At 30.2% G+C, this 23,836-nt stretch overlaps 1 protein-coding gene across 4 annotated transcripts; it reads right to left on the bottom strand.

Moving 5' to 3' along the window:
- Positions 1-993: 993 nt before the first annotated feature.
- Positions 994-20,864, bottom strand: LOC135928015 (probable serine/threonine-protein kinase DDB_G0276461). Of its 4 annotated transcripts, XM_065464332.1 has the most exons (12): positions 9,443-9,630; positions 8,558-8,603; positions 6,024-6,822; positions 5,260-5,970; positions 5,104-5,160; positions 4,873-5,048; positions 3,837-4,001; positions 3,278-3,482; positions 1,740-1,829; positions 1,471-1,646; positions 1,251-1,418; positions 994-1,130 (listed from the first exon to the last, which is right to left on the bottom strand). In XM_065464332.1, exons 1-12 carry the CDS (start codon positions 9,498-9,500, stop codon positions 1,055-1,057), a joined length of 2,727 nt encoding a protein of 908 aa, XP_065320404.1. In that variant the 5' UTR covers positions 9,501-9,630; the 3' UTR covers positions 994-1,054. The 4 variants fall into 4 exon arrangements, with proteins under 4 accessions (XP_065320404.1, XP_065320407.1, XP_065320406.1 ...); XM_065464335.1 differs by lacking the exons at positions 8,558-8,603; positions 9,443-9,630 and adding an exon at positions 7,624-7,808; XM_065464334.1 differs by lacking the exons at positions 8,558-8,603; positions 9,443-9,630 and adding an exon at positions 7,597-7,663.
- Between the last annotated feature and the right edge of the window lie 2,972 nt (positions 20,865-23,836).

The raw sequence follows: 23,836 nt of genomic DNA, 5'->3' as shown, positions 1-23,836 counted from the left end.
TGAAAAATTGTCCGAAATTCATAGGGTCAGCTATTCCAAACATGACGGCATACATTTCTGGTAAAATCAGAGCTCAAAAAATAATGACTTAAAGTTGAACTCGACGCTAACATAAAATATAAACATTTTTGGGTGTAGGTGTTTATTTATTTTTAACCGATACATGATTGGTAGTAATATAATATATCTTACCTCACATTATTTTATTGATTTACTAAATGTATTAGAATTATAACATTTTAAGCTTATTTATACTTTTTAATTTTCGGATTATATATTTTTGCCCTTACGTATACTTTGGATATAAATTGATTATTATCAAAAAATTATTATTTACTTTTAGTTAAATAAATATATCTTAACCAAGTATTTTGTATAGATACTACTTTTAAAAAAAATGATAAGATACAAGTATAATCATCTTATATCTTATTGAATTTTTTTTCCGAAGTATCTAGTATCCAGATACAATTTTCTGAGAATATGCCTACTGAAGCGACGTTTATATATATTTATTAAGAATAACCCAATCGCTAATTAATTTATCATCCATTCTTAAAAATTAATTAATAATAATAAAAAAATGATTGAAACTTATTTAATTATCACGAATAACATATTGTTGCTTAAAAGCCCACCGTACTTCAAAATTTTTGATTAAATAGAAATACATAATTATTCAAAGTCCAATGGGATTTTAATGTGTAAGCCAGAAAACTAGGCTCTGTTTTGCTACGAAAGGGCATAATGCTAAATTTATTAATTTTTCTATAATTCATAAAACGATAATTTATCACGCCTGTTTGTTAATAGACGTATATAACCTAAAATAATTTGTATTTTTAGTTGTTGGAACTAATTTAAAGTATCTGGCTGAAGATAGCATGGATGAGTGGTTAAATCAAGGTTTTTATCCCATATATTGTAAAATGTATTTGTCCGAAAAAAAATAAATATAAATTATGTATCTGTCAAAAAAAACAACAATTGACCATTTATTACATACAAATGTTAAATAGAAATAATTAATATATGTGCGCCTTCACAATAAATTTTATACATTATTTGGATAAACAACGATGTCATCACCTATTATTTTGAAAGCGTTCAACCAATTCTCCTTATCCTTCCTTGGAATATAATATAAATAAAGGAATTAAAAATAGTTAAATGGAAGTTAAAAATATTTAAAATGGAATTTACAAACAATTTAAGTAGATATATAAAAAATTTTTATGCATTTTCTTTACCTGTTTAAACATTCTATGATGAGTTGATAAAATTTATTTTCGTAATTTTTGAGCATAATTATTACGAAGATATTGATGGTGGGATCCATTTTGAGATTACCATTGTGACATATGTCTTTTATATTGATGTAATGCTTTTCACAATAATCGTGAACTTCGATATGATCACTTTAAAAAATTTGTTTTTATCAAATTGATATTTTTCAAACATAATAATTACCTCTTACGTTTGGTAATTAACATTAAATCGTTGAACAAAATGACGTGAAGTCGAATTTTCTTGACATTTTTGTTATTTAGATTGCGAACGTCACTTAACATATGTTCCGGGAACGAGAGGCACGTCAAGTCTCCCTGTTTTATGACGTATCTATTTTTGGAAACTACCTGAATTTCCTTTAGATGTATAAATATATTAAATTTACATAATATTTTAATTATTATACTTGAAAAAAAGAAGAAAAAAATTTAAAAACTAAATATGAAAACTTTTATTTTGAACGTTAAATTTTGGGACAAGTTTATCATGGTTTCTATGCGCTCCATATGTTTGGCACCGGATTTACATCTCGATAAAATCTTTTGATAGGATAAGAAATAAAAAAAATATAGAAAACAAACGAAAGACTGGAAATGATTAGATTTTTATATATACTTTTTTAACAGTTTCTTTTGAATATCTACCTACCTATTCACTTATAATGTACATACATAAGTGATTAGTGTTGTTAAACGGTTCACTTTGAGCCAATTTTTAAAAACGGTTAACTCAATACTATAGCCAAGAAAGATATTGTCTGAACCCGCCAGATTTCGATAATATATGTCTAGGATCTTTGTTCCTTCTATAAGCAAAATTCTTCAGGACTTGCGTAATATTTTTCTTGGGTGAAGATATTGAGTCAGCCATTTTTCGGCACAAAACGAGTCTTTTAACAACACTAAATTTAAGCATGAATTTTTGTACCTCTTTAACATTTAAAAAGTAAATTTATTCCCATAAAATATATATATTTTAGCGTCAATATGTTTTTCCAGCAATCTGTTATATTTTTTCGACTTTAAACCATTTTTTTGAGCGTGTTTTTTTAAAATTTCCATCATGTTTAGGAAGGCCTAACCCTATGAATTTAGTACAATGTTTCAATGAAATTTAAATTTTAAAACTTAATTTAATTTATATTAGATTTTAATAATGTATATTTTAATTTAAATTATAAATGATTCAAAGGTTACCGCAAAATTGTTTCATAGAGTTAGGTATTCCATACGTGGATGGAATATACATTTCCGGTATAAAACAGTTTTTTTTTAAATTTTTTAAAACGCGATTTTGAAAATAACGTATTGCTGCGTAAAAAACTCATTGACGCTAACCAGGTATCTAGATTCTTATCTAGATATAAAAATGTTGTATTTGTATATATATATATAGATTTTTGATTAAAATATCGATACCTAAATATTATTTTAGACGATGTATCTGTATCTAGATCCATTTAAAAAGTATCTTTTAACAACTCTGATATATATGTATATATATTATAAAAGACCAAAGGTGAAGATCAAATTGTTTCAAATGAATAAGGTTAAGATAACAACTCAATTAAAGGGATGTTCATTCTGAAAGAGGTTTTTTCAATTCGATGAAGTATATTCAAAATTAAAGGAGTATCTCTTTCTGAAGTAAATTGTAAAATTAAAAATTAAGGTTTAATTATTGAGTAAGAGAGAGGTGGGCAGAATTTATTAACGGGTGTCTTTTTAAATAAAAATCGAATCATTTTCGTCAATAATCCTATCAAATCTGACAGATCACGTGATTATAAATAGCTAGATTGAAATTTTTAATAAATCAGCTGTTGTTAACAGCCAATTTTCCTCGAGTCGGACCATAATCAAGTATTCTAGTTACGGTAAAATTATACATTCGCGTTTCAAAAAAAAACGCCCTCTCAATAATTTAAAGTTCCGAATAAAAACGCTTTCTTAAAACTCTCGATTACGGGCGGAAAAATTTAACGTACATTATAAATAAAACGTAACGCGATTTGAGCGGATAGATGTTCCTCGGTGTCGGGTTCCCTCATATCCGCAATCGATTTAATCAACGTAGGTAAATGCGATATTTTTTGAATAGGTAATGTTAGAAAAGTATACATCGAGACACCCTGACAAATGGCATCGTTTTCCAATTCCTTGAGGATCTTGGTGAATCGGGAATTATTTTTCCTAGATATTTAATGCAATTTTAAATCCAAAAAAATTTGTTAGCGAATTAAATATTGAGGGCCAAATATTTTAGTTTCGTAAATGATAATAATAATATAATATTAAATACTAGTTTGCAGAGTTGTTAAAGGATCTAGTATCTAGAAGATATAAAAATGTGGTATCTGTATCTGTATCTAGATAGATTTTTGATTAAAATATCGGTATCTAGATATTATTTTAGACGATGTATCTGTATCTAGATCCATTTAAAAAGTATCTTTTAACAACTCTGCTAGTTTGGCATCTACCAACGAGAGTTATGAAGATATCATTTTATTCAAAGTTCATGGGTATAAAATATTTTTTACTAACTTTAGAAAATTGAGAACTTTATATTGGTGAGTTTGGTTTGAGCAATATTTAATGTAAGCTTCGAAGCCAGATTCGCCATTTTGGCAGTGCTGGATGATTAAATCGCAGATATCGTCAACTATCGGTCCTTGTTGTAACCATCGTTCGGTCAATGCGCGGACGAAACTGAAAGATTAAAATTAATATAAAACTTTTAATAATTGTTTCTCATCCCCGAATTAATGGTGATCGCGAATCGCGACACGTAGTTAATTGACGTTAACGGTGTTATTCGGGGTCAACGATGCTGACGCTAAACCAAAAACTCTTTTGAATCCTCCAAAAAAAATGTTTTATTTATTTTATATATATTATCAAATTGTTCCGAAATTTTAGAAGAAGTATTCTACTTGTATTTGGCAAAATGAGATATTTAAATATTTTAAAAAAAAACACTCAATGAATTTATTTCACTATCGCTATTTGACAACTTTCCCGCGTTTTCCTTCGCATTTTATCGATAACGCCAAAAATGTCTTCCGGTTTGTCAAGACTGCAACAGAAATTTTTTTTTCACCTTAAAAGAGGGGAGGGGAGGGGGGGGGTGGAAGGGAACAATTCGACGTTATTAAGAAGAAGGAAAGAAATTAAATATCTTGATCATATTTTTCTCATATTTCTAATAATACTAAGTTCGACATTTGTTAAAATGGAATTCGTGATTAAGCCGGCCAAACATATAAATCAGGTGATTATTAATAAATGGCCGTAAATTATTTTATACCTAACAAGGAAAATATATTTATTTTTTTCATCGGCACTCGTTTTGAGTTGAGGTTAAGATTTTTTTTGAGCTAGAAACATGTGGTTAGACTAAGCTCTGAATTTCCTGCATTTTGAGCCCAAAATACTGACTCTAGTTTATGCATCACAGACCTGATATTTGTAATTATGTAATAAAATTCAATCTTATAACCACCTGGATTTTATATCTTATATATTTCATATTATAAATTAACAAGTGAGGGAATAGGGAATGAATAATAATTATTATGACTTTTCACTGGATCCTCTGATAGCTTTGATGTTGGAAAAAAGGTAATGTTTATCTTGAATACTCAATGCTGGATGTTCTCCATTTGTATCAAAATCAAGGCAATTACAAAAATGTTCCACTAAGATATTCAATTTTTTCAAATACGACTTCTCCGACACCAATAGTTCGTAGAATACCTATGTTGTTATAATATAATTTATTAACGTGATCATTGGAACAATCATTATTTACTTCTTGTAATCTTATTTTTTGGTGAGGCATTTTAGGCAATAAATGCCTATCATAAACCTAAATATAAAAAAAATAAAGACGTAACGTATGATTAGATTATACAGATAGATATATGCTTCAAAAAATAAATAATTTATCATTTGATATAATAATTACCTGATGTAATTTGGGCCAGTAGATATTATTACTATGATCATATTTATCTTCCAATAATCTCCCGTCAATCATATTAGATCTGCAGATGTCACTTTTATGTTTTTTAGTTATTTGTTGATTTTTATTTATAGTTGACATATGGATAGAAGAAAGATATGCGGGATGTATATATGGCGCCCTTCCTGTTCCGTAAATAGGGTAATCTATATCATTCGCGTTAATTATTCTATTAGGATCATCGCCAGTCAGTGATACATCGAATACGGATAGACGCCTGTTATCCTTGTTACTTTGTCTGAGAGTTAGAAACTTTTTGATGCCTTTCTTGTTCATTTTATTCTGGGCAACCTTAAGGGATTCTTGGTAGACTCGACGGGCCTTTATACTGGAGGCTAGTTCCGACAGTTTATCCTGGATAGACATTTGGTCAATCTCCTTATTTTTATGATAATTGGAGGCGAGCGCGTAATACTTTATTTCGTCGTCTTTGTCGACATTGTCTCCCGAAACGTCCCAATATGGAGATAGGGAGTAACCTTTATCGCCCCTGATAATTTCGTTGAGTACCGAACCGAACGATGTATTTAGTATATTATTTGTAGGAGTCGATAATTTAGAAAACCCGATATTGATGTCGTGAACACTCAAACTTCGGTTCTTGCTAGAAAGCGATTGGCTCACTTGGGAATTACGAAGTGACAAACTTTCGTACTAAATACAAAAAAAAAATTAAATAAAGGTATACATATATTTTATTTTTAAACTTCTGAGATAGTGGAAGAAAACGCATTTCTAGCATCCATCCCATTCATGTAGGAGTCCAATTGTGATACATTTTTATAATTCGCGTTCTCTTGTTTATCCTTCGTATATCTTCGAACCTTTGTTCTAACCCTTGGCGCTACTTCGTACTGTGATTCTTTAGAATTTTCTGCCGAGGTGCTAAAAGAAGCGTTATCATGCGGCAGACCAGAATTATTTCCAGAGGAGTTCTTCTTGTCCTTGAGCAGGGTACAAATTTCTGTCATCGTATTTCCTGGATTGCAACTATTCGCGTTTCTATTTGCGTGGTATCTTTTATGTTCGCAGATTCTCCCATTATTTTGCAAGGAGTTCGAATTGGAAGAAGAATTTGTGTCCGACAATTCGGATATGGCGGAATCCTTTTCCACATCTTTTTGGCGAGAATCGGGTGAAGAGGAACTCGTAGATTTGTCATTTAAGATGAAGGGATTAGCGGAATATCGATCTTTCTCGCCTAACATCGAGACTCGGTTAAATTGATTCTCAGGTTCTCTATAATCATCATTACGCATATCATTCCTGTTGACTAGAATTCCCACGTTATCGTGATTGGGAGGATCTGTAGGAAGGATCACACTGTTAGGACGCTCATAATTTTTTTGGCGCTTTTCGACGGAATCGTTGAGACTATTTGGCTCATAATATTGTTGCATTTTTTGGGCCCGTCTAGTGCAGTCCTTCTCCTTCGCTACCGTAAAATCGTCTTCCTTTTTAAACCTATCGCTTTTATCGCCGCTTTCGAAGTTGGAACCATCGTTTCTAAAAATTATATTTACAAAAAAAAGAGAATTAGCAGCATCAAGACCAGTAGTTATTATTTTTTTTTAAAAAAATTAAATTAACGCACTCCATTTTGCGATCAAAATAATGGTCCGAATTGAATTGCAAAATGGCAAATATTTAAATTAGATGATACGTGTAATAATACGGAAATTCATCTATATGAACTAGAGGTAGGCGTGGGCCCTAACTTTTTATTCGCGGCCCGCTCACCCACGGTGGCGATAAAAAAAATTTTTACGCCATTTCGCGTATACTACTTAATTTAACCCGACCCGCCTCTCGCGTAGGACAATTTTTTGAATTACGCCAGTCACGCCCGAAAATTCGAGGTGTTTTTGAAATTTTGCTTTTAATTTTTATTTTTAAAAAAAACGAAGAATTGTCCGCGTTGTATTTATTTCGATTACGTACGCCTTTCCTCTAATAGGCGACTGGCTATAGAAAATAACCTGTCGCTAGAAGCAGAACTTGCCGGGGCTGATTGATGGAAAGCCTCGGTCGGCAAGAGCGTCAATCCGATGGTTGTGGGTTCGAATCCCAGCAATGATCATGTTTTTTTTTCTCAATCAACTTGGTGATTCCGTCCTTGGGGGGATGATATATAGGAGGCCGGCCTTTACCACGTGATTTCGTTATAATATATGTTAAATAATAAGGGTCTTGTTTTAATAAATTTTGGTCGGTATTTAGCAAATTTGGTTAGTATATAGAAAATTGCTATACGCTGACTTGGTAGTGATTATCATTAACCTGAATCTTTTAAGTTCGTCTGCATACCTGTAATCGATAGCTGTTGATGCTTCATCAAAATCATCTAGAAATTCTCAAAAAATTTTATTTAGAATTCCCGGAATTTTATGTGCGCAGTGCAAAAATAAGGAAAGTTATAAATGATAGTTGGCATTGACCTTATGGATACCATCTAATTTTTATATCATTTCGCATTTTTGAGGTTGTTATATATATATATATATATATATATATCTTTTTCGTCTATTAAAATTTTGAGACTCTCGAAATTCGGATGTAGTGTAGTGGCTGCATAATAAATCTTTCCTTTAAAGAAATATTGTACTGTATATTTAGGTTTTTTTTTATTATTATTGCATCGCCTTCAGAAAGGTTGACAATATTAAATTAATTTTGGTTTTCCATAGATAGATCTTCATTTATCGTGGAACTAGAATCTGCGCTCAGATTAACCCGAGCATTCCTAGAATAATATTTAAATTAAATTTATTTAATGCCAAATTTTTCCAATTGGCTAAATAGAGAGTTAGTTGTGAGATTTATTATTTTTCATTCAATCGAAATTTTTATGAGACGAATGAAACTGCGGAAGTTATTTATTTGTTTTCAAAAAATTAATAACATTACTTTAAAAATAAACTAAATTAAATTAGAAAATATATATTATATATTTATAATTATTGGCCAAAAATTTATGTTCACGCCCAATCACGTGCGGCAAAAATTTATGTTCACGCCCAATCACGTGCGGCAAAAATTTTGGAAAGGCTCGTTACGCCCAATCAGGCCTAATAATTTTAAATTTATTCGTACTCACGCCGTGATCCGTCGTGACCCATTGCATCACGCGTAATTTTCACGGCGCCCACCTCTAATAATGAACCATGTGTTTTCAAATAATAAATTTTTGAAATCAAAATTTGATAGAGTAATAACAAAAATAAAGAGAATGTATTCATACGTTGTCGGATTGGCCAATGGCGAAGATTGATAATAAGACACGTGATCTTTTAAAAAATTATTAATATATATTATCTTAAAAAAAAAACATTTAATATCAGCTTGATTCCATTAACTTAAGTTAAATTTTATGAATCCAAAAAAAAAAAACTTTAATTTTATCTTATATTCTTAATTTTGAGGGCGTATATTTTTTAATGTATATGGCAGCGCGGACTCTAAGGGGAAATGAGTCGCAGTATACCCTTGAAAGGTTTCTAGAATCTCCTATCGAAGCAATAAATTCTGATTATTTACGTGATTCCCTAGAAAAAATTTCTAAATCAAACCTATCCCATTAAAGATAAATTTTCGACTATATACAACTTCTTAATGAAATTTATGGCATAATTTTCTAGATTTTTTTGAAATAGTGAGATCTCTCTTTTCAAATTTAAAAGGTTAAGCGGCGCCATTATTGGCTATTGTCGGGTTGGCATTTAAGGGACAGTATAAAAAAAATAGTTCGATCTTTGAATTTGTAAAGACTAATATATAAATATAAGCTGTTATAACTATGATTTCAGGGTGACAAAATTGATTATTAAGAGTTTTATTAAATTTTAGTCTTTAGTTTCATCCGTGTGTATCAAGTCCGCCTGATTAGCTGGTGAACATCTGCGATTTAATCAACAAACGCTTCCAAAATGGCGAATCTGGCTTCGAGGCCTACATTAAATATTGCTCAAACCAAACTCACCCAATATAAAGCTCTAAATTTTTGTAAAGTTAGTTGCCCATAAACACTCGTTGGTAAGATGCCTAAAAACTGGTTTTCTAATATTTATTAATATTACCAATTATGTAATATGAAGGAAAACAAATTTAAAATGGCGTTGTCTGTCACCTGTTTTGGCGACATTTTCGTAGTTGTCGATGGGAACCGTCATGGAGAGCAGGATCATTTAGACGTTGATAATTTTCGATTATATAATCGCGGAACTGTTCATAATTTTCGTAATACGGGGGAGACATAAACAGCTGATATTTGGGTTGACCGGTCATCGTGTATTCGTCATTTTTGGTGGTACTATCGATAAAATTAAAACTACCACGCACTGGAGATATGATGCTAGGAGTTTCCGGTTTGGCGAGATTCTTAAGATGGAGAGATTTCAATTGGGTCGAATCGGGCAGCGCCGGCTTAGCGTCATCATCTAAACAATTAGCGCTTTGGGCTCGGCTCAACTTACTATACCCGTTTATTTTACTTCGGGCTATCATATCGAGATTCAGGGAATTCGGCGTGAAAAAATGGGTGTTGATATCGCATATTGAATTCGACACGTTATCGCGAACAACTTTATTCGGGTTTTTTCGGTAACGATGGGCGAAGGTGCAATGAGTCACGTGGTTATATTCTTTATTGTGACCAATCATATTATTGTTTATATTAGAAATCGATGAGTGATGCCGCAGAGGCTTGAAATTGAACTTGTCTTCGAAATTATCGAAGGAATGGTGATTGGTTTGAAGGGTTAAATTATCCATCTTTTTAGCGGATTTCTTAGCTATGAAAGCCTCGAAAAATGATTTGGATTTAATCTTGGTGTCACGGGTGTTGTTATGTGCTACATTATTTTTCGAATCGTTTAAACATATGTAATCGGAATATATGGAAGACTGCGCCATTCGCGTGTCGTAGATGCCTTCATGTGGAATGATGGATGGGGTGTTTAATAAATTTCTAGCGTTGTCGGTTGAATCAGGAATTTTGAAGGACTCCATTTTAGTTCCTGGAGTCATCATCGAGCCAGAATTTTTTATGTCGCTTTCTTGGGAGGGTGTCTTAGCATTAGAAGAAAAATTTGTTACCTTGTTCTCGAACAAGGCTATCAATTCTTGGTTCAGGTATTTTCTTTTGGAACCTAAGTCATTTTGTGTTTCACATTTTTACGAATAAGGCATTAATTGACAATATTTGACTATAATTGACAATAAACAATATTTGACAATTGACATAATTATATTTTTAAAGAAAAATTCCCTGCGAAAAAAAATTTTGAAAAATAATTACTTTTGATATTGATAGATTCCGGGTTTTCGTGCATATCGCCATTATTCATCCTTCCTGGATTTTTGGATCTCAAAGTCAGGGACGAGAAGAAATTGCTCAAATTGCTTTTATCGCTCTTGAGTCTAACGGAGTAGTTAGAAGGGTTTTGAGAATGGGCAAATGTTGCCCTGCCCGGGCTTTCAGATTTCGTCGTATTTTTACCGCCGTTCTTTGTTTGGAGAGAATCATCGTTCTCGCGTTCGAGCTCTAAACCATTGATCACCCTATCAGAATGATCATCCACCTTCCCACCGATTGTATCGATATTTGTAACTCGAGCTTCAAATTTCGCGGTATTTCTTACGCGTTTCTTATTCGGTCGTTGATTTTGGTTGAAGGGGGCCTCATCGTGGCCTTCGTTCCTATCTTCTTCCTCCTCCCAATCGGTTTGCCAGCTGGCATCCGTATCAGAATTATGATTAGATGACTTTAAAAAAAATATATATACACATATATATATATTAGGGAAAAGATTTTATTTTGAAAATCAAAAAAAAATGTGTTTACATTAATTATTAACTATGAAAATTGAATAAGGTGTCCTATATATCATCATAGGACTTTTAGGTTTTATAAATTATGTAGTAATAAAAAAAAAATAATACTTATGAAGCTCAAATGTAAACCTAAATAATAAATCCCTCTCTTTGTGTAATTAAAATTTTATATAATAAAAAATTATTTTTAGACAATGATTATAATATGTTCCATAAATCTATTATAATATTTATAATATTCAAGCATATTAGTTACATTTTAAAAGACATCTCTATAAGCTAAAAAAAAATTGAAAAAAAAACTTCTATATATTTTTAACATTACGTTGAAGTTAGATTGAAAACTAGATTTTAAATAAATGCTTATATCAAATATATATAATAAAAAAATTCCAATTTGTGGAAGAACCCTAAATATTTAGATTATTGTTTTAATGAGTTGACCTGGAACTACCACGTTTTATATAATATATAAATTTTTGATAAATAAGACTCAATATTAGTTCGAATATATTAAAATTGTTTATTTTAGTTATAATTTAATCTCTTTTTTTTAAAAAAGCATTTATTCAAATACATAATCTTTCTTTCTTTCTTACTTTAATCAAAAGCTATTTTAATTACTATTTTATTTGATACCCACATGTCAAATTTTAATTTTTTAATCCCCGAAAAGAAAGAAAGAAAGAAAGAAAGAAAGAAAGCTTTCTAAGAACATTTAAAATTTTTCCTGGTTCATAGTTAAATAAAACTTAGTATAAATAAATGTATACCTTTTCGTTAAGTTGAATATCGTTAGAATATAATGAGTCTTTGGACGCATTATTTTTGTCGACGTTTTTACGGTCGATAAAATTTCCGTTATCCTCTATGCCGAAATTTACTTTAATCTCGTGAGTGCTCATACTTTTACGGTTGGGAACGTGATGGCGTAGAGGAAATATTAGAGTCTGCCCTGCAACATTCCTGTTGTGATATAAAGGATTATTTATATACAAATGATTTTTTTTCTCTAATGACACTTTGTTTTTCTAGACAGTTCGATCCCGTGATTTACTTGATAACGGGCGACATTTGCTCACATTATTGAATTTATTTCATTTTAAAATATTCGTTTCCCTAGAATTGGCGCTGAAGACTCTCGAAATGAGTCTTAACATAAGCGCCATTTTTTTTTAAAATGAGGGTTAGAAGAATTTGTAGAGGAGTCAGGGAATCATATTTAAGGTTTTGATTCCCTTATATCTTCGACATTCAATTTAAACGTTATCATTAAATAAATAATTGATAATGAATAATAAATTTCCCATAGTTCGCCCCAAAAAAAAATATCGCTATTCACGGATGCCTAAGTAAGAAAATATAGATTAAAGATGAATATGGATATTATTTAATATTTATAAATACCCAAATGAGTGTTGTTAAACAGCTGTAACTCAGTATTTTATCCAGAATAATATTAGGGCAAGCTTGAAGATTTCGCTCGTAGAAAGAATAAAAGTTTAGACATATATTATCAAAATCTTCTTTAGGCTTGAGCAATATTTTTCTGGCTAAAATACTGAGTTAGCCGTTGAAAAATCGGCTCAAAACGAGCCGTTTAACAGCACTACCAAAATGAATTATTTTAAATGACTTAAATATTTTTCGATGTTAACCATTTTATATATATATATATATATATTTTTTTTTGGATAATATGGATATATAGTATATACTCCCAACGGCACCCTTCTATATTTTAGTGCGCGGAATTTGAACGTTTCAACACAGCGTTTCATAAAACGCGAATATAAAAAACGTAAACGCAGCTATGTTTAAATTTGAACCTTTAATTTATATATATTTTTTTTAAAAAAAATATAAAATGGTCTAAATTTAAAACAAAATAAAAAAAATGCTGTCCAATTTTAAACGAATGTATGCATTTAAGATGCATTATTTGTAGTTTTGCTAAACGGCTAACTCGATATTTTAGCCAGAAAAATATTGTCTAAGCCTCAAGATTTGTCTAGACATTTGTTTCTTCTATGAGCAAAATCTTCAGGCTTGGGTAATAATTTTCTGGAGAAGTATTCAAACAGCCGTTTTTAAAAAATCGCCTCAAACGAGCCGTTTAACAACACTAATTATTAGCGTTTTGAAACGCTGCGTTGAAAGGTTCTGTGGCGAACTATAAGGAAAGAGACAGTTTTTATTTCTAACTACACAAAATTTAGGAGAAGCTTTCGAAGAAACAATATGGCTGCCCCCTACTCTAAGATAGCTTAATTTTGGTTGCGATAAAAAAATAGAATTTTAAAATATGGTAGAATATCGCGATAGCGAATGTCGCCACGAATTAAGTTTCATCTAATGATATATAATAATACGACTGACGTTGCATTAGTAATAATGCATTTGAAGCGTCGTTGAATGCAAATCAGCTGGACCCGTCATTGTAATCCATATGGTAATCTCAGGTTACAAAACTATCATTAAATTCACTTGCTTCCTTGTTATCTCGATGATCAGACAATTCTTTAATAATAAAGTTTGCGTTCAGACATAGGAATTCTCTCGGTTAAGATTTTCAAATAATGATTTGGGCAAACAAAATGGCGTCACCAGCTGTTTTTCATTGATGTGCATTTTTAATGAATGCATCGTCAGTCAAGGTATTATTATTATGTCATTGGTTTTATAACGATAAAATGGCGGTATTCAGGTCTAATATGCATTGTATATTATTTTTTTATGTCAGATCATTTGTCACCAACCACAACAATTTAATAACGAATGAGGTCAAGGACCTTTTCACCATTCATTCATTTATAATGAATATATGTATAATAATGTTATTTCTACTTATTTTATTTTAAAATGCTTATAAAAAAAACAACCGGTATAAATTATAAAAAACCAAAAAAACTTTTGTTTTAATTGTCAATTATTATTTATCGATATTTGAAATCATGCATAATATGTTTCGTAATACAATCAATTTTATGCGCACAAAACGAACAAAAGAACTTTCCTTATAATAAAGAAAATTCAAAAAAAATTATTATTTTTTTCCACGTAATTTTCACTTAATGAGAGGGAACGCTCTGATACTTTTTCTCTCCTCTTTTCCATTCCATCAACAAAAACCTTTTTTTTTCCTTTCAATGACTGTTATATTCTTTGGATAATTATTATATTATATTAACTAACACAATTAATTTATTATTATAATTATAATGCTTTGCAAATTGTATTTTTTTGAAAGTTGGTAAGTTGTTAATTTGATTTTTTTTTAATATTATATATTTTTAATTTTAAATTTTCTTTTTATTTAAAAAGCCGAATTGAAATTGCAAGGAATAATATCTCTATCTTCCTCTAGTTAAAAAAAAAATAAAATTATAGCGTGAATTTGTTCGAACTTTTCCGTCACCTTTTCAAAGGCGTGTAAAATAAAAAGATTTATAGTTGCTAAAGGGATTCCTTTAACCTCCCCTCCCCCTTTTTTATTGGTTAGAAACGAAAACATTTATAAGTATAATGTAGTTTATCATTCAGCGCATGCCCGTGAATACTTATTATTATAATTGAAAAAAAAAATAAATAAAAATTATAAATAACTGATTAATTATCACGGAGGAAAATTGGTATTTGTTGGTTTTAAATCGGCAAAAGGTATAAAAGAAATTAACCGAAACGAATACTCCTTTATGTCAATTGACATGTGACAATCGTAAATTAAGTTATATATTATAATATTTCTGTTTTTTTTTAACTTATGATTATCTTACATATTGATGGATTTATTGATGCCGTCTCCTATGTATTCAATAAAACTTTTGATTCGGGTAGTGTCCTTGGGTAAGAGGGCCGAAAATCGTTTTCCGAATTTATTGTCCCATATGGAATTACTCATAGTTGTAGTACTGTCAGATTTTTGTTGCTCGTCTTGTTGGTTAGGAGAAGCATTCTTGATTCTCAGGATGTTATCTAGAATAAATAGAGTAATTGAATATTTCGCCATCACATGTTCCTGATAGTGTTGTTAAACGGCTCTTTTTTGAGCCCATTTTTAAAAACGTCTGACTCAATATTTCATCCAGAAAAATATTACGCAAACCTGAAGATTTTGCTCATAGAAAGAAACAAAGGTTTATAGTGCGCACAAATTGAGCGTTTACGTTTAGCTGTAATTTTTAAATAAAAGAAAACGTAACGCGTCCTTCGTTTAAATTTGAGGTTATCTTTTTATTCATATCCGTCTATTCAAAATTTTAAATAAGTTCTAAAAAAAGGATTTGTCTTTGAAAATTATATTATCGTCTGCGTTCTTATTTCTTTAATTTCTAAATATTCCTTTTTTTGAGGGTAATAAGTAAGTTATTTATATTACATTTTATATAATATTACAAAACAAAGATTAGAAAAAGTATTGAAAAAGCAAACTTGTTTGCGTTTTTTTTTGATAACGCCAAACGGTAATTTTACCAATTTACACGAGACCATTTGAAAGGCATTATTGGCACTCGCAACGCAGCGTTTGAAAGGCTCAATTTGTTCACACTATTAGACACGAGGTGCCATTGGTACGGCCGGTCGCGGTTTTTTCTTTCAAAAATTTTTTCCGGCCGGCCCGGGTTTTTGAAAAAAAATTTTAAGGCCCTGACCGGATATCTTTTTTAAAAAATATTTTCAGGCTCGGTCCGGGTAAATTTAAAAAAAATTAAAATACGGCCCGGCCCGGTATCATTTTCGGTTACCAGTTTTTCGTGAAGATAAAAAAAAAAATTTCTAAAGATCCTATCTTGTTTCATCAAATTTTTTTCGATAAGGATTAGTGTTTTTTTAACGGACTCGACATTTTAAAAAACCGTTAACCCGATATCTTATACCAAAAAAAAATATTACGACGCGATCTTGGAGATTTTGCTGAGAGGGGGGGGGGGGGCTGAATGATTTGTACAACTATTATGGAAATATGGGAATTGGCTATAAATAGAGACCTTTAACAACACTGATAAGAAATGAGACTCGTGCTGAAAGTTAGCGATAACAAAATAAACAATTTTTTTGTGGAAGAAGATGGGATGACAATAGAAACTAGGAAATGTAATACCACAGTTCTGCCTACTATTTTTTTTTAAGATATTTTTTTTTTAGCAGAGTATAGCTGGAAAATCCATTAGCGTCTTCTACATGTCATTTAACCATATTAGAACCGAAGTTACCATATAATCGATAAAATACATGTGGCGTTTCCAATCCTCCAATTTTTGAATGTTCCATCTTAATAAGAAGGCAATATATGATTATATCCTAATCTATTATATCATTAGTAAAGTCAACGTAGTAAAAAAGGGAGATTATCAGGCTGAGCCTATTTAAACATGTATATATAATATATATTTTATGATGAAAATAAAAATTGATGTTTTTGCTAAAATTCTTTAATAATTATGTGAAAAAGTGGCCATAAATATTATAAATTAAAGTATTTAGCGTTAACCGTAAGAAGCAATAAAAATATAATAAACCTGACAATATTTCGATAAGGATAATATTATTTATTTAATATACATCCGTTTTTTTTAGAGGAAGGTTAATAAAAATATTATTTGAAAGATATTTTTTTTAAAAAAAGGTTAAAATTTCAAATTTCGAAGAAAAAAAAATTGTGAAATTTTATTCCAAATACACTAATTTTTGATAAATTTCTCAAACCTTGATAGCCAGGGCAAAAGAACCGTTAAAATCACAACAGTTATAGCGGTAATGGGAGGACGGGGCATGCTGGCCACGCCAATGTTATCAGGGGGATAAAATACAAATTAAATGTTTAACCTTCACTTCACCTTATTTATTGAATGGATTTCTTTTCTTTCTTTCGAAAATATTCTGTTGTTTTTCTTTTTATAAAGTAAAATGGACGTCGGCGTAGCCCGCCGACACTAAAAAATTTTCTAGAAAAAGCTTACGATTCAAGCAAATTTATTTCATTTTCCTACAAAAAAAAAATTACTAATGGCCGAGCCGGACATTTTGTATAATTTATTGATACGAATTATGTATCTGCTCAGAGTAGCAATGATATATAATAATATTTAGACTTAAGCGTCGTTTGAATGCAAATCAGCTGGATCCGCCATTTTAGTAACTGATATAGTACTTATTCTCGTGTTTATAAACTACTATATAATTTGAAATTTTTTTTAAAATTAAAACAACAAATATATTATTATCCTTAAGATCCAGATTGATGTTATTTGAAAATATGTTATTATTTCAAAAAAGAATGGGCAACCAAAATGGCGTCCCCAGCTGTTTTCCATAGGTGTACACTTTTAATGCATGCATCGTCAATCATGTCATTCCAAAAGTGGAAATAAAAATGGTTTGATCGCATAAATACGATTTTGGTGACATACTTGACAGACATAACATAATGTTTAAACAAACTTTCGTTATTTTTGGAAAATCTAAAATCCCGCTTTTCGCGGGGTTTCAAATACACACAATATGATCTATTTAAATAATATTAATTAAATATTAGTTCCACACTATATAAGAGACCAGCTGGCCCCGGACCAAAATTCCGTAAATTTGAAGAAAAGATAGAAAACATTATTAATTAACTAAATATAATTTAAATGTAAGGGAAACCCGGGGCACCTTGAGTACAGGGTCCCATTATAAAGACTAAAAAAATTTAAGCCTAATATAAATAATTACGTATTACATGATTGGCCGGAAAAAAGATTTAAATTTTAGGGAAATTTTAAAATCCTCTCTCTTAATCCGACAATTTTCCCAGTATCTTATATGAATTAATTTGTTTATTCTGAATGATCTTTATAGAGATTTATGGGCCAGGTGGTTGGTCATGGGATATTTGGCCCAACTAATTATTGCATTTTTTTTAATTTTTATTAAAATCAAATAAATTATCGATGTTGTTTATCATTTCCAATATAATATGCCTATAAATATCATAACATTATCAAAAAAAAATAAAAAATAAAAATTAATTTTATATTTAGACCTCTATTTTATGGGTAGACCAATTATCACATATAGGTAGTTTTTGAGCCGATTTTTTTAAAACGGCTAACTCAATACTTCATCCATAAAAATATTTAAGGCAAGCCTTTTCTTTCTTTTTTTCTTTCAAGAGAAGAGAGAGAAGAGAAGAGAAGAGAAGAGAAGAGGAAGAGAAGAGAAGAGAAGAGAAGAGAAGAGAAGAGAAGAGAAGAGAAGAGAAGAGAAGAGAAGAGAAGAGAAGAGAAGAGAAGAGAAGAGAAGAGAAGAGAAAGAGAAGAGAAGAGAAGAGAAGAGAAGAGAAGAGAAGAGAAGAGAAGAGAAGAGAAGAGAAAGAAAGAAAGAAAGAAAGAAAGAAAGAAAGAAAGAAAGAAAGAAAGAAAGAAAGAAAGAAAGAAAGAAAGAAAGAAAGAAAGAAAGAAAGAAAGAAAGAAAGAAAGAAAGAAAGAAAGAAAGAAAGAAAGAAAGAAAGAAAGAAAGAAAGAAAGAAAGAAAGAAAGAAAGAAAGAAAGAAAGAAAGAAAGAAAGAAAGAAAGAAAGAAAGTAAGAAAGAAAGAAAGAAAGAAAGAAAGAAAGAAAAGAAGGAACAAAGGTCTAGACATATATCATCGAAATCTCGAGGCTTAGGCAATGATTTTTCTGGCTTAAATATCGAGTTAGCCGCCGTTTAACAACACTATTTGAAGCCCTATGCTCTGTTAAAACAAAATCACCTTTAATTGAACATGAGCTAATGGTAGTGAGCATCGAATTTAAATGGTTAAAATTACTTTAATCATTAGTGCAATATAATTATTTATTTATTTTTTTAACTTTCACGTAAAATCTCTTGAGATTCAATACAGTAAATTGGACTTCTAATAAAGTTGATTAACGACAAAGAATTAATTAATTTTAAAATTTAATTTTTTTTTAAGAAACCATAAATGCTGCCAATTTTATATTTTTGAAAGGAATTAAAATACTAAAAATTTCTGGGGTAAATTTGAGCCTTATAAATACGATTATAAAAGGTACACAAAAATATGGGATAATAAATATTAGGAAAAAGGATAGAGGGTGTATATTTTATTACCTAAAACTAATTATTCAATTCGATTCAATTTTATTTGACTCATACCTTACGAATAGTAATAACGGTTATTCGAATTAGAATACCAATAAGGAAAAAATGTTATCTGTCGAAATAATGATCTATTCGATTATTCGAAATTGTTTGTATAATTACAAATTATTCGTAAATGCTTAAAAATGTTTATAAATTATTTGAAATTATTCTTATGGAGGGGGAGACCAGGGGTGGTAGAGACACTTGACGTTCAAACCTGAATAAATTCAATAATATTAGAATTATGACTGAATAAATTCCTTGTATAGGCTATATGAAATATTTTTTATATATATTCTATGAAAAACTATACCTTTTTTAGAAAATTTAATCTGAAAATAACATTCTAATTTGTTATGGATTTTTACTTTAAAACTTTACACTTGAAAAATTTACTAATTTTATTTTAGATCTTTTATTCATGGATTATTATGCATATTACAAAAAGTTTTAATAAGAAACTAAAAACTACACAGTAAAAACAAGATCTTTAAACCAATAATAGTATCGATAAAGATTTTATACGATTTCAGAATTAATAAAAAAAATATTGATTATTAAAAATAAACCTTTATTGGTAATCGGAGATCCAATCATTTCCTGAAACTTTTGAGGAGAAGATGTGAAATCACCCCACGAATCGAGTGAAGTAATCAGGTATTTTTCTCGGCCTTCACTGTCGCATTCGTAATCGGTATATCCTGCATTTTGATCTGGATTTGTCTCCTCAACATTAACTACCCGCCGATGGGGGTTGGAATTTTTTTCTGGGAAATGGGGAAATACTACCATTTCGTTCTTGCAGTCACCGGATTTGAAATGAGCCGGGCTGGTTTTATTCATCGCGCTTGCAGCACTGCGCAACTCGCGAGCCCGTATGGGGGAGATGGCGTGAGAGTCCTTACATAAAACTATGAAATCGTCATCGTGGTTGTTTCCGTTGTCCTTGTCATCGGGTTTGCCGTAGTTGAACACGCTTTGGCCTAGCGTTTTTTTCACGAATTGAGATAGGTTAGAATAATTTTGGCTAATTCTTCTAGACTTCAGCTCTGGTATTGGGCAATCTTTAGTGGAAACGTTATAACTATTTGTTATATCTCTTAATGTTAAGCTTCCCAAGGTATTATCACTTTCTGGAGGGTCTTTATTATTTCGAGTTTTACCGTTTTCAGCTCTAGAATTATTTTCTGGCATATGGCTGGGAGCGTGAGAGAGATGTTTGGAAGGCGGCCAATTTTCGTAAATGGGAATTTTTTTTAGCGTATCAAGGGTTGAATCATCTGGTCTTTCCAAAGTTTCAATAATATTTTCGGTGGATTGCATCGTCTATTTTTTAGAAATCTAGTTATAAATTTTGAGAAAAACAACGTGATATCTCGCTTTGAATTCGAGAGCTAAATTTTTGTGTTTATTTGCATATCATCTGATGAAAAAGGAAGAAAAGGGAGGGATTGGAAAGAGGAGAAGTTTGTTCCCCTTTTCTATGCCTCGTTTAAGTCCAATGGTTTATTATCAAAATTTAATGTAATTAATGTGATAATTTTAAATATTAGATTAAAATTAAATATAAAAATTATTATTTATACAAAATTTTACGATTTTTAAAATGCAAAATAATAAAAAAAATAAATATTATGTATAAAAAATCTTTTTCATGACAATATTTATATTTACTTCAAATTAATATTATATTATTTTTAAAAAAAATTAAAAATTTTTTTATATTTTATAAAAAAAAAATGCATTTTAAAGTTCTCATTTGTCATTCGAGTGCTATACGACATTTTTTTTACCTGAAAAATATTTTATTTATTATATTTTTAATTATTTTTTAAAAATTATAAAAAAGAACTTTTAATTTATTTTTCCCTTCCCTTTTCTTAGTGCTAATTTGCTGATAAATTATTATTTTTTTTATGTGTGTTCATGAAAATTTACGTAGGAAAATAAATGATATCATTAGTTTATTTATAATAATATAAATATAAAAAAATAGAAACAAAAACGTCAAAAAAAAACAGAGTTCCAACTAAGTGTTGGTTAAACGGCGCGTTTTGAGCCGATTTTTAATAACGATTAACTCAATATTTTATCCAGAAAAATATTACGTATGTCTGAAGATTCTGTTCATAGAAGGAACAAAGTTCTAAGACATATATTATCGAAATCTCGAGACTTAGGCAATATTTTTCTGGCGAAAATATTGAGTCAGCCGTTTTTAAAACGAGCCGTTATACTAGTTCCAACAAGTATGGTGGAGTCGAAATCGTAGAGACAAATTATGATTATACTAAAAAAATTAGGAAATCATAATCGTCGGTATAGAATTGGAGTGCACAAGCTCGACATTTTCAAAATTATTGAAGTTAGAAAGTGGATAAGAACTTTATTATTTATTCCAAATATATATATATATATATAAATAAAAATTAGATTTAAAAAATATATTTAATTTTTGCCAAAGTTATCTAAGCTATGTCAAAAATTGAACTTATAAGCTTTTCCTATATTTTAATTTTATAACTTTCATGTTTGATTTTTTCTCATTTTAAAAACATTTGCGCAAGTGGAACACTCCAATTCCAGGCCGACATAGATGTTAAATAACTTATAAAATATAACGAGAACTATATTGGTCAACTCATCAAGCAATAAAGAAAGAAACTTTAAAGATGGTAAAAATTTTGATCAATGGATTATCCCGTTAACCGCCTCTTAAAAATATTATATTAGCATGAAAAACCCGTGGGGTTACATCGCAAGCGTTTTTCTTATTTGCGATGAAAAGTATTATTTTATGATATTAAGAACCAATCGTATCATTGGATTGATAGTCTTCATCATTAGACAAATAAAACTAAATAGGGGTTGGGCTTAGGGGTCTACAAATAACAAAATTTTTAGATCCGTTCAGGTGACCGGCCATCTTTTTAATTTTTTTTGTCGGTCCGGTACTAAACTAGCCTGGTACCGGGGTGGGCTTTACAGACCTCTACTATGAGCGCTATTTAGGGTTAAGTAAAAGTCGCGCTTTTTAATAATCTACCGACGATCCTGGGGTAAGATGGCGAGCGTTTCGGAGTAAAAGTAAAAGTATCAAATTTAACTCAAAAAAATTTTATCTTTACAAGACACGCATAAAATAGATAACTGTTAGCATAAATAAGTCCTTTTAGAATAATTAGTATATTTATATCTAATTTTTGGGATATTTACTGAGTGATAATATTAACTTTCAGGTAGTGTTGTTAAACGGCTCGTTTTGTGCCGGTTTTTAAGAACGGCTAACTCAATACTTTATCCATAAAAATATTATGCAAGCCTTAAAATTTTGCTCTTTGAATGATAAAAAGGTTTGAACATCTATTAAAGTAAGCCCAAGGCTTGGACAATAATTTTTCTGCTTAAAATATTGAGTTAGCCGTTTTTAAAAATCGGTTAATACAAGCCGTTTAACAACACCACTTTCAGCCCCCCCCCCAAAAAAAAAATATATTTTTACCCCTTCTCTAAAAAAATTTGTTTTATTTTAGCCTAGTAAAACCATTCCCCTACCCTGCTTCCGCTTCTAATTCCTCCTACTCCTATTTCTCATTCACTCATATTATAATCAATGACAATATTACATCGTAACCCTCCCCCCACCCCTAATGGAGGCTGTTATCATGATTAGATATTGAGTCAGCTCGAGACTTATCAGCTGTTCGATGATTTATTTTTTTCCTACATATATTAAATTAAATTTGATTAACCTCAATAATTGTCTGAAATTGGCCAATGTGGTTACTCCACAAATGCTGGAAAAAAATTTTCTCGAATCCCATTGGTTCAAATTCAAATTTAAAAAATCTATCTCGATGAATTATTTGCAATCGAGGAATTCCGAATCCCATATCCCTGCACGATACATATACATAATTTCGTTTTTCTATAATTATTTTAACTTTAAAAAAAAAAAACGTTTATAATTAAAACATTTGGTCTCTAAATTTTTAGTATAGGATATTATAGCATGAACCAATTGAGCCTTCGCGTTTTTTCTTTATTCAAAGCGCAAACAATGCGTTTCAAATGGTATCGTTTCAAAATATATGACGTTTAGTCGATTTGCTTAAAAAGACCCGTATACATACATATAACGAAATCACGTGGCCGAGTCTGATCTACCATATATCAACCCCCCCCCCTTCCATCCCTCCTCCTCCTCAAGGAATTAAAAACAACATAGTTGACTTTAGAAAGAAAAAAAATGATGCCTGCTTGATTCGTAACATGTACCATCTTGGACTTGGCACAGTACTAAAAAAAAAATTTTTTTTTAGAAGGATTAAAATTACAACGACATCTAATATTTTATTGAAACGGATAAATAATTCAATAACGTTCAAAGCTTATACATCATTTGCACTTACAAATATTTATGAAGACGCGAACGTGTTTTAACGCTCAATTAAGTCGCACTATTATTTGATCACGTCAAATCATATTTCAAAATTTTTTTTAAATAATTCCTTGGATGATTCATTTTTTGTCATTTAAAATATGACACGTGATCAAAAG

Source organism: Gordionus sp. m RMFG-2023, chromosome 4 (assembly GCF_954871325.1).
Source record: "Gordionus sp. m RMFG-2023 chromosome 4, tfGorSpeb1-WG-v2, whole genome shotgun sequence".
Lineage (NCBI taxonomy): Eukaryota > Metazoa > Nematomorpha > Gordioida > Chordodea > Parachordodidae > Gordionus > Gordionus sp. m RMFG-2023.
Note: the sequence above shows the minus strand (reverse complement) of the source record. Positions and strands in the feature narration are given on the sequence as shown.

Excerpts from the sequence above, each read along its gene's own strand:
- LOC135928015 (XM_065464332.1), bottom strand. The coding sequence starts at position 9,500 with ATGATCCTGCTCTCCATGACGGTTCCCATCGACAACTACGAAAATGTC. Across the intron at positions 4,002-4,872 it reads ATCAGAGGATCCAGTGAAAA|TTTCGTCCGCGCATTGACCG; the intron begins GTCATAATAATT and ends TTAATCTTTCAG. Across the intron at positions 1,830-3,277 it reads CGTTACGTTTTATTTATAAT|ATTTTATCGAGATGTAAATC; the intron begins GTACGTTAAATT and ends TCCTATCAAAAG.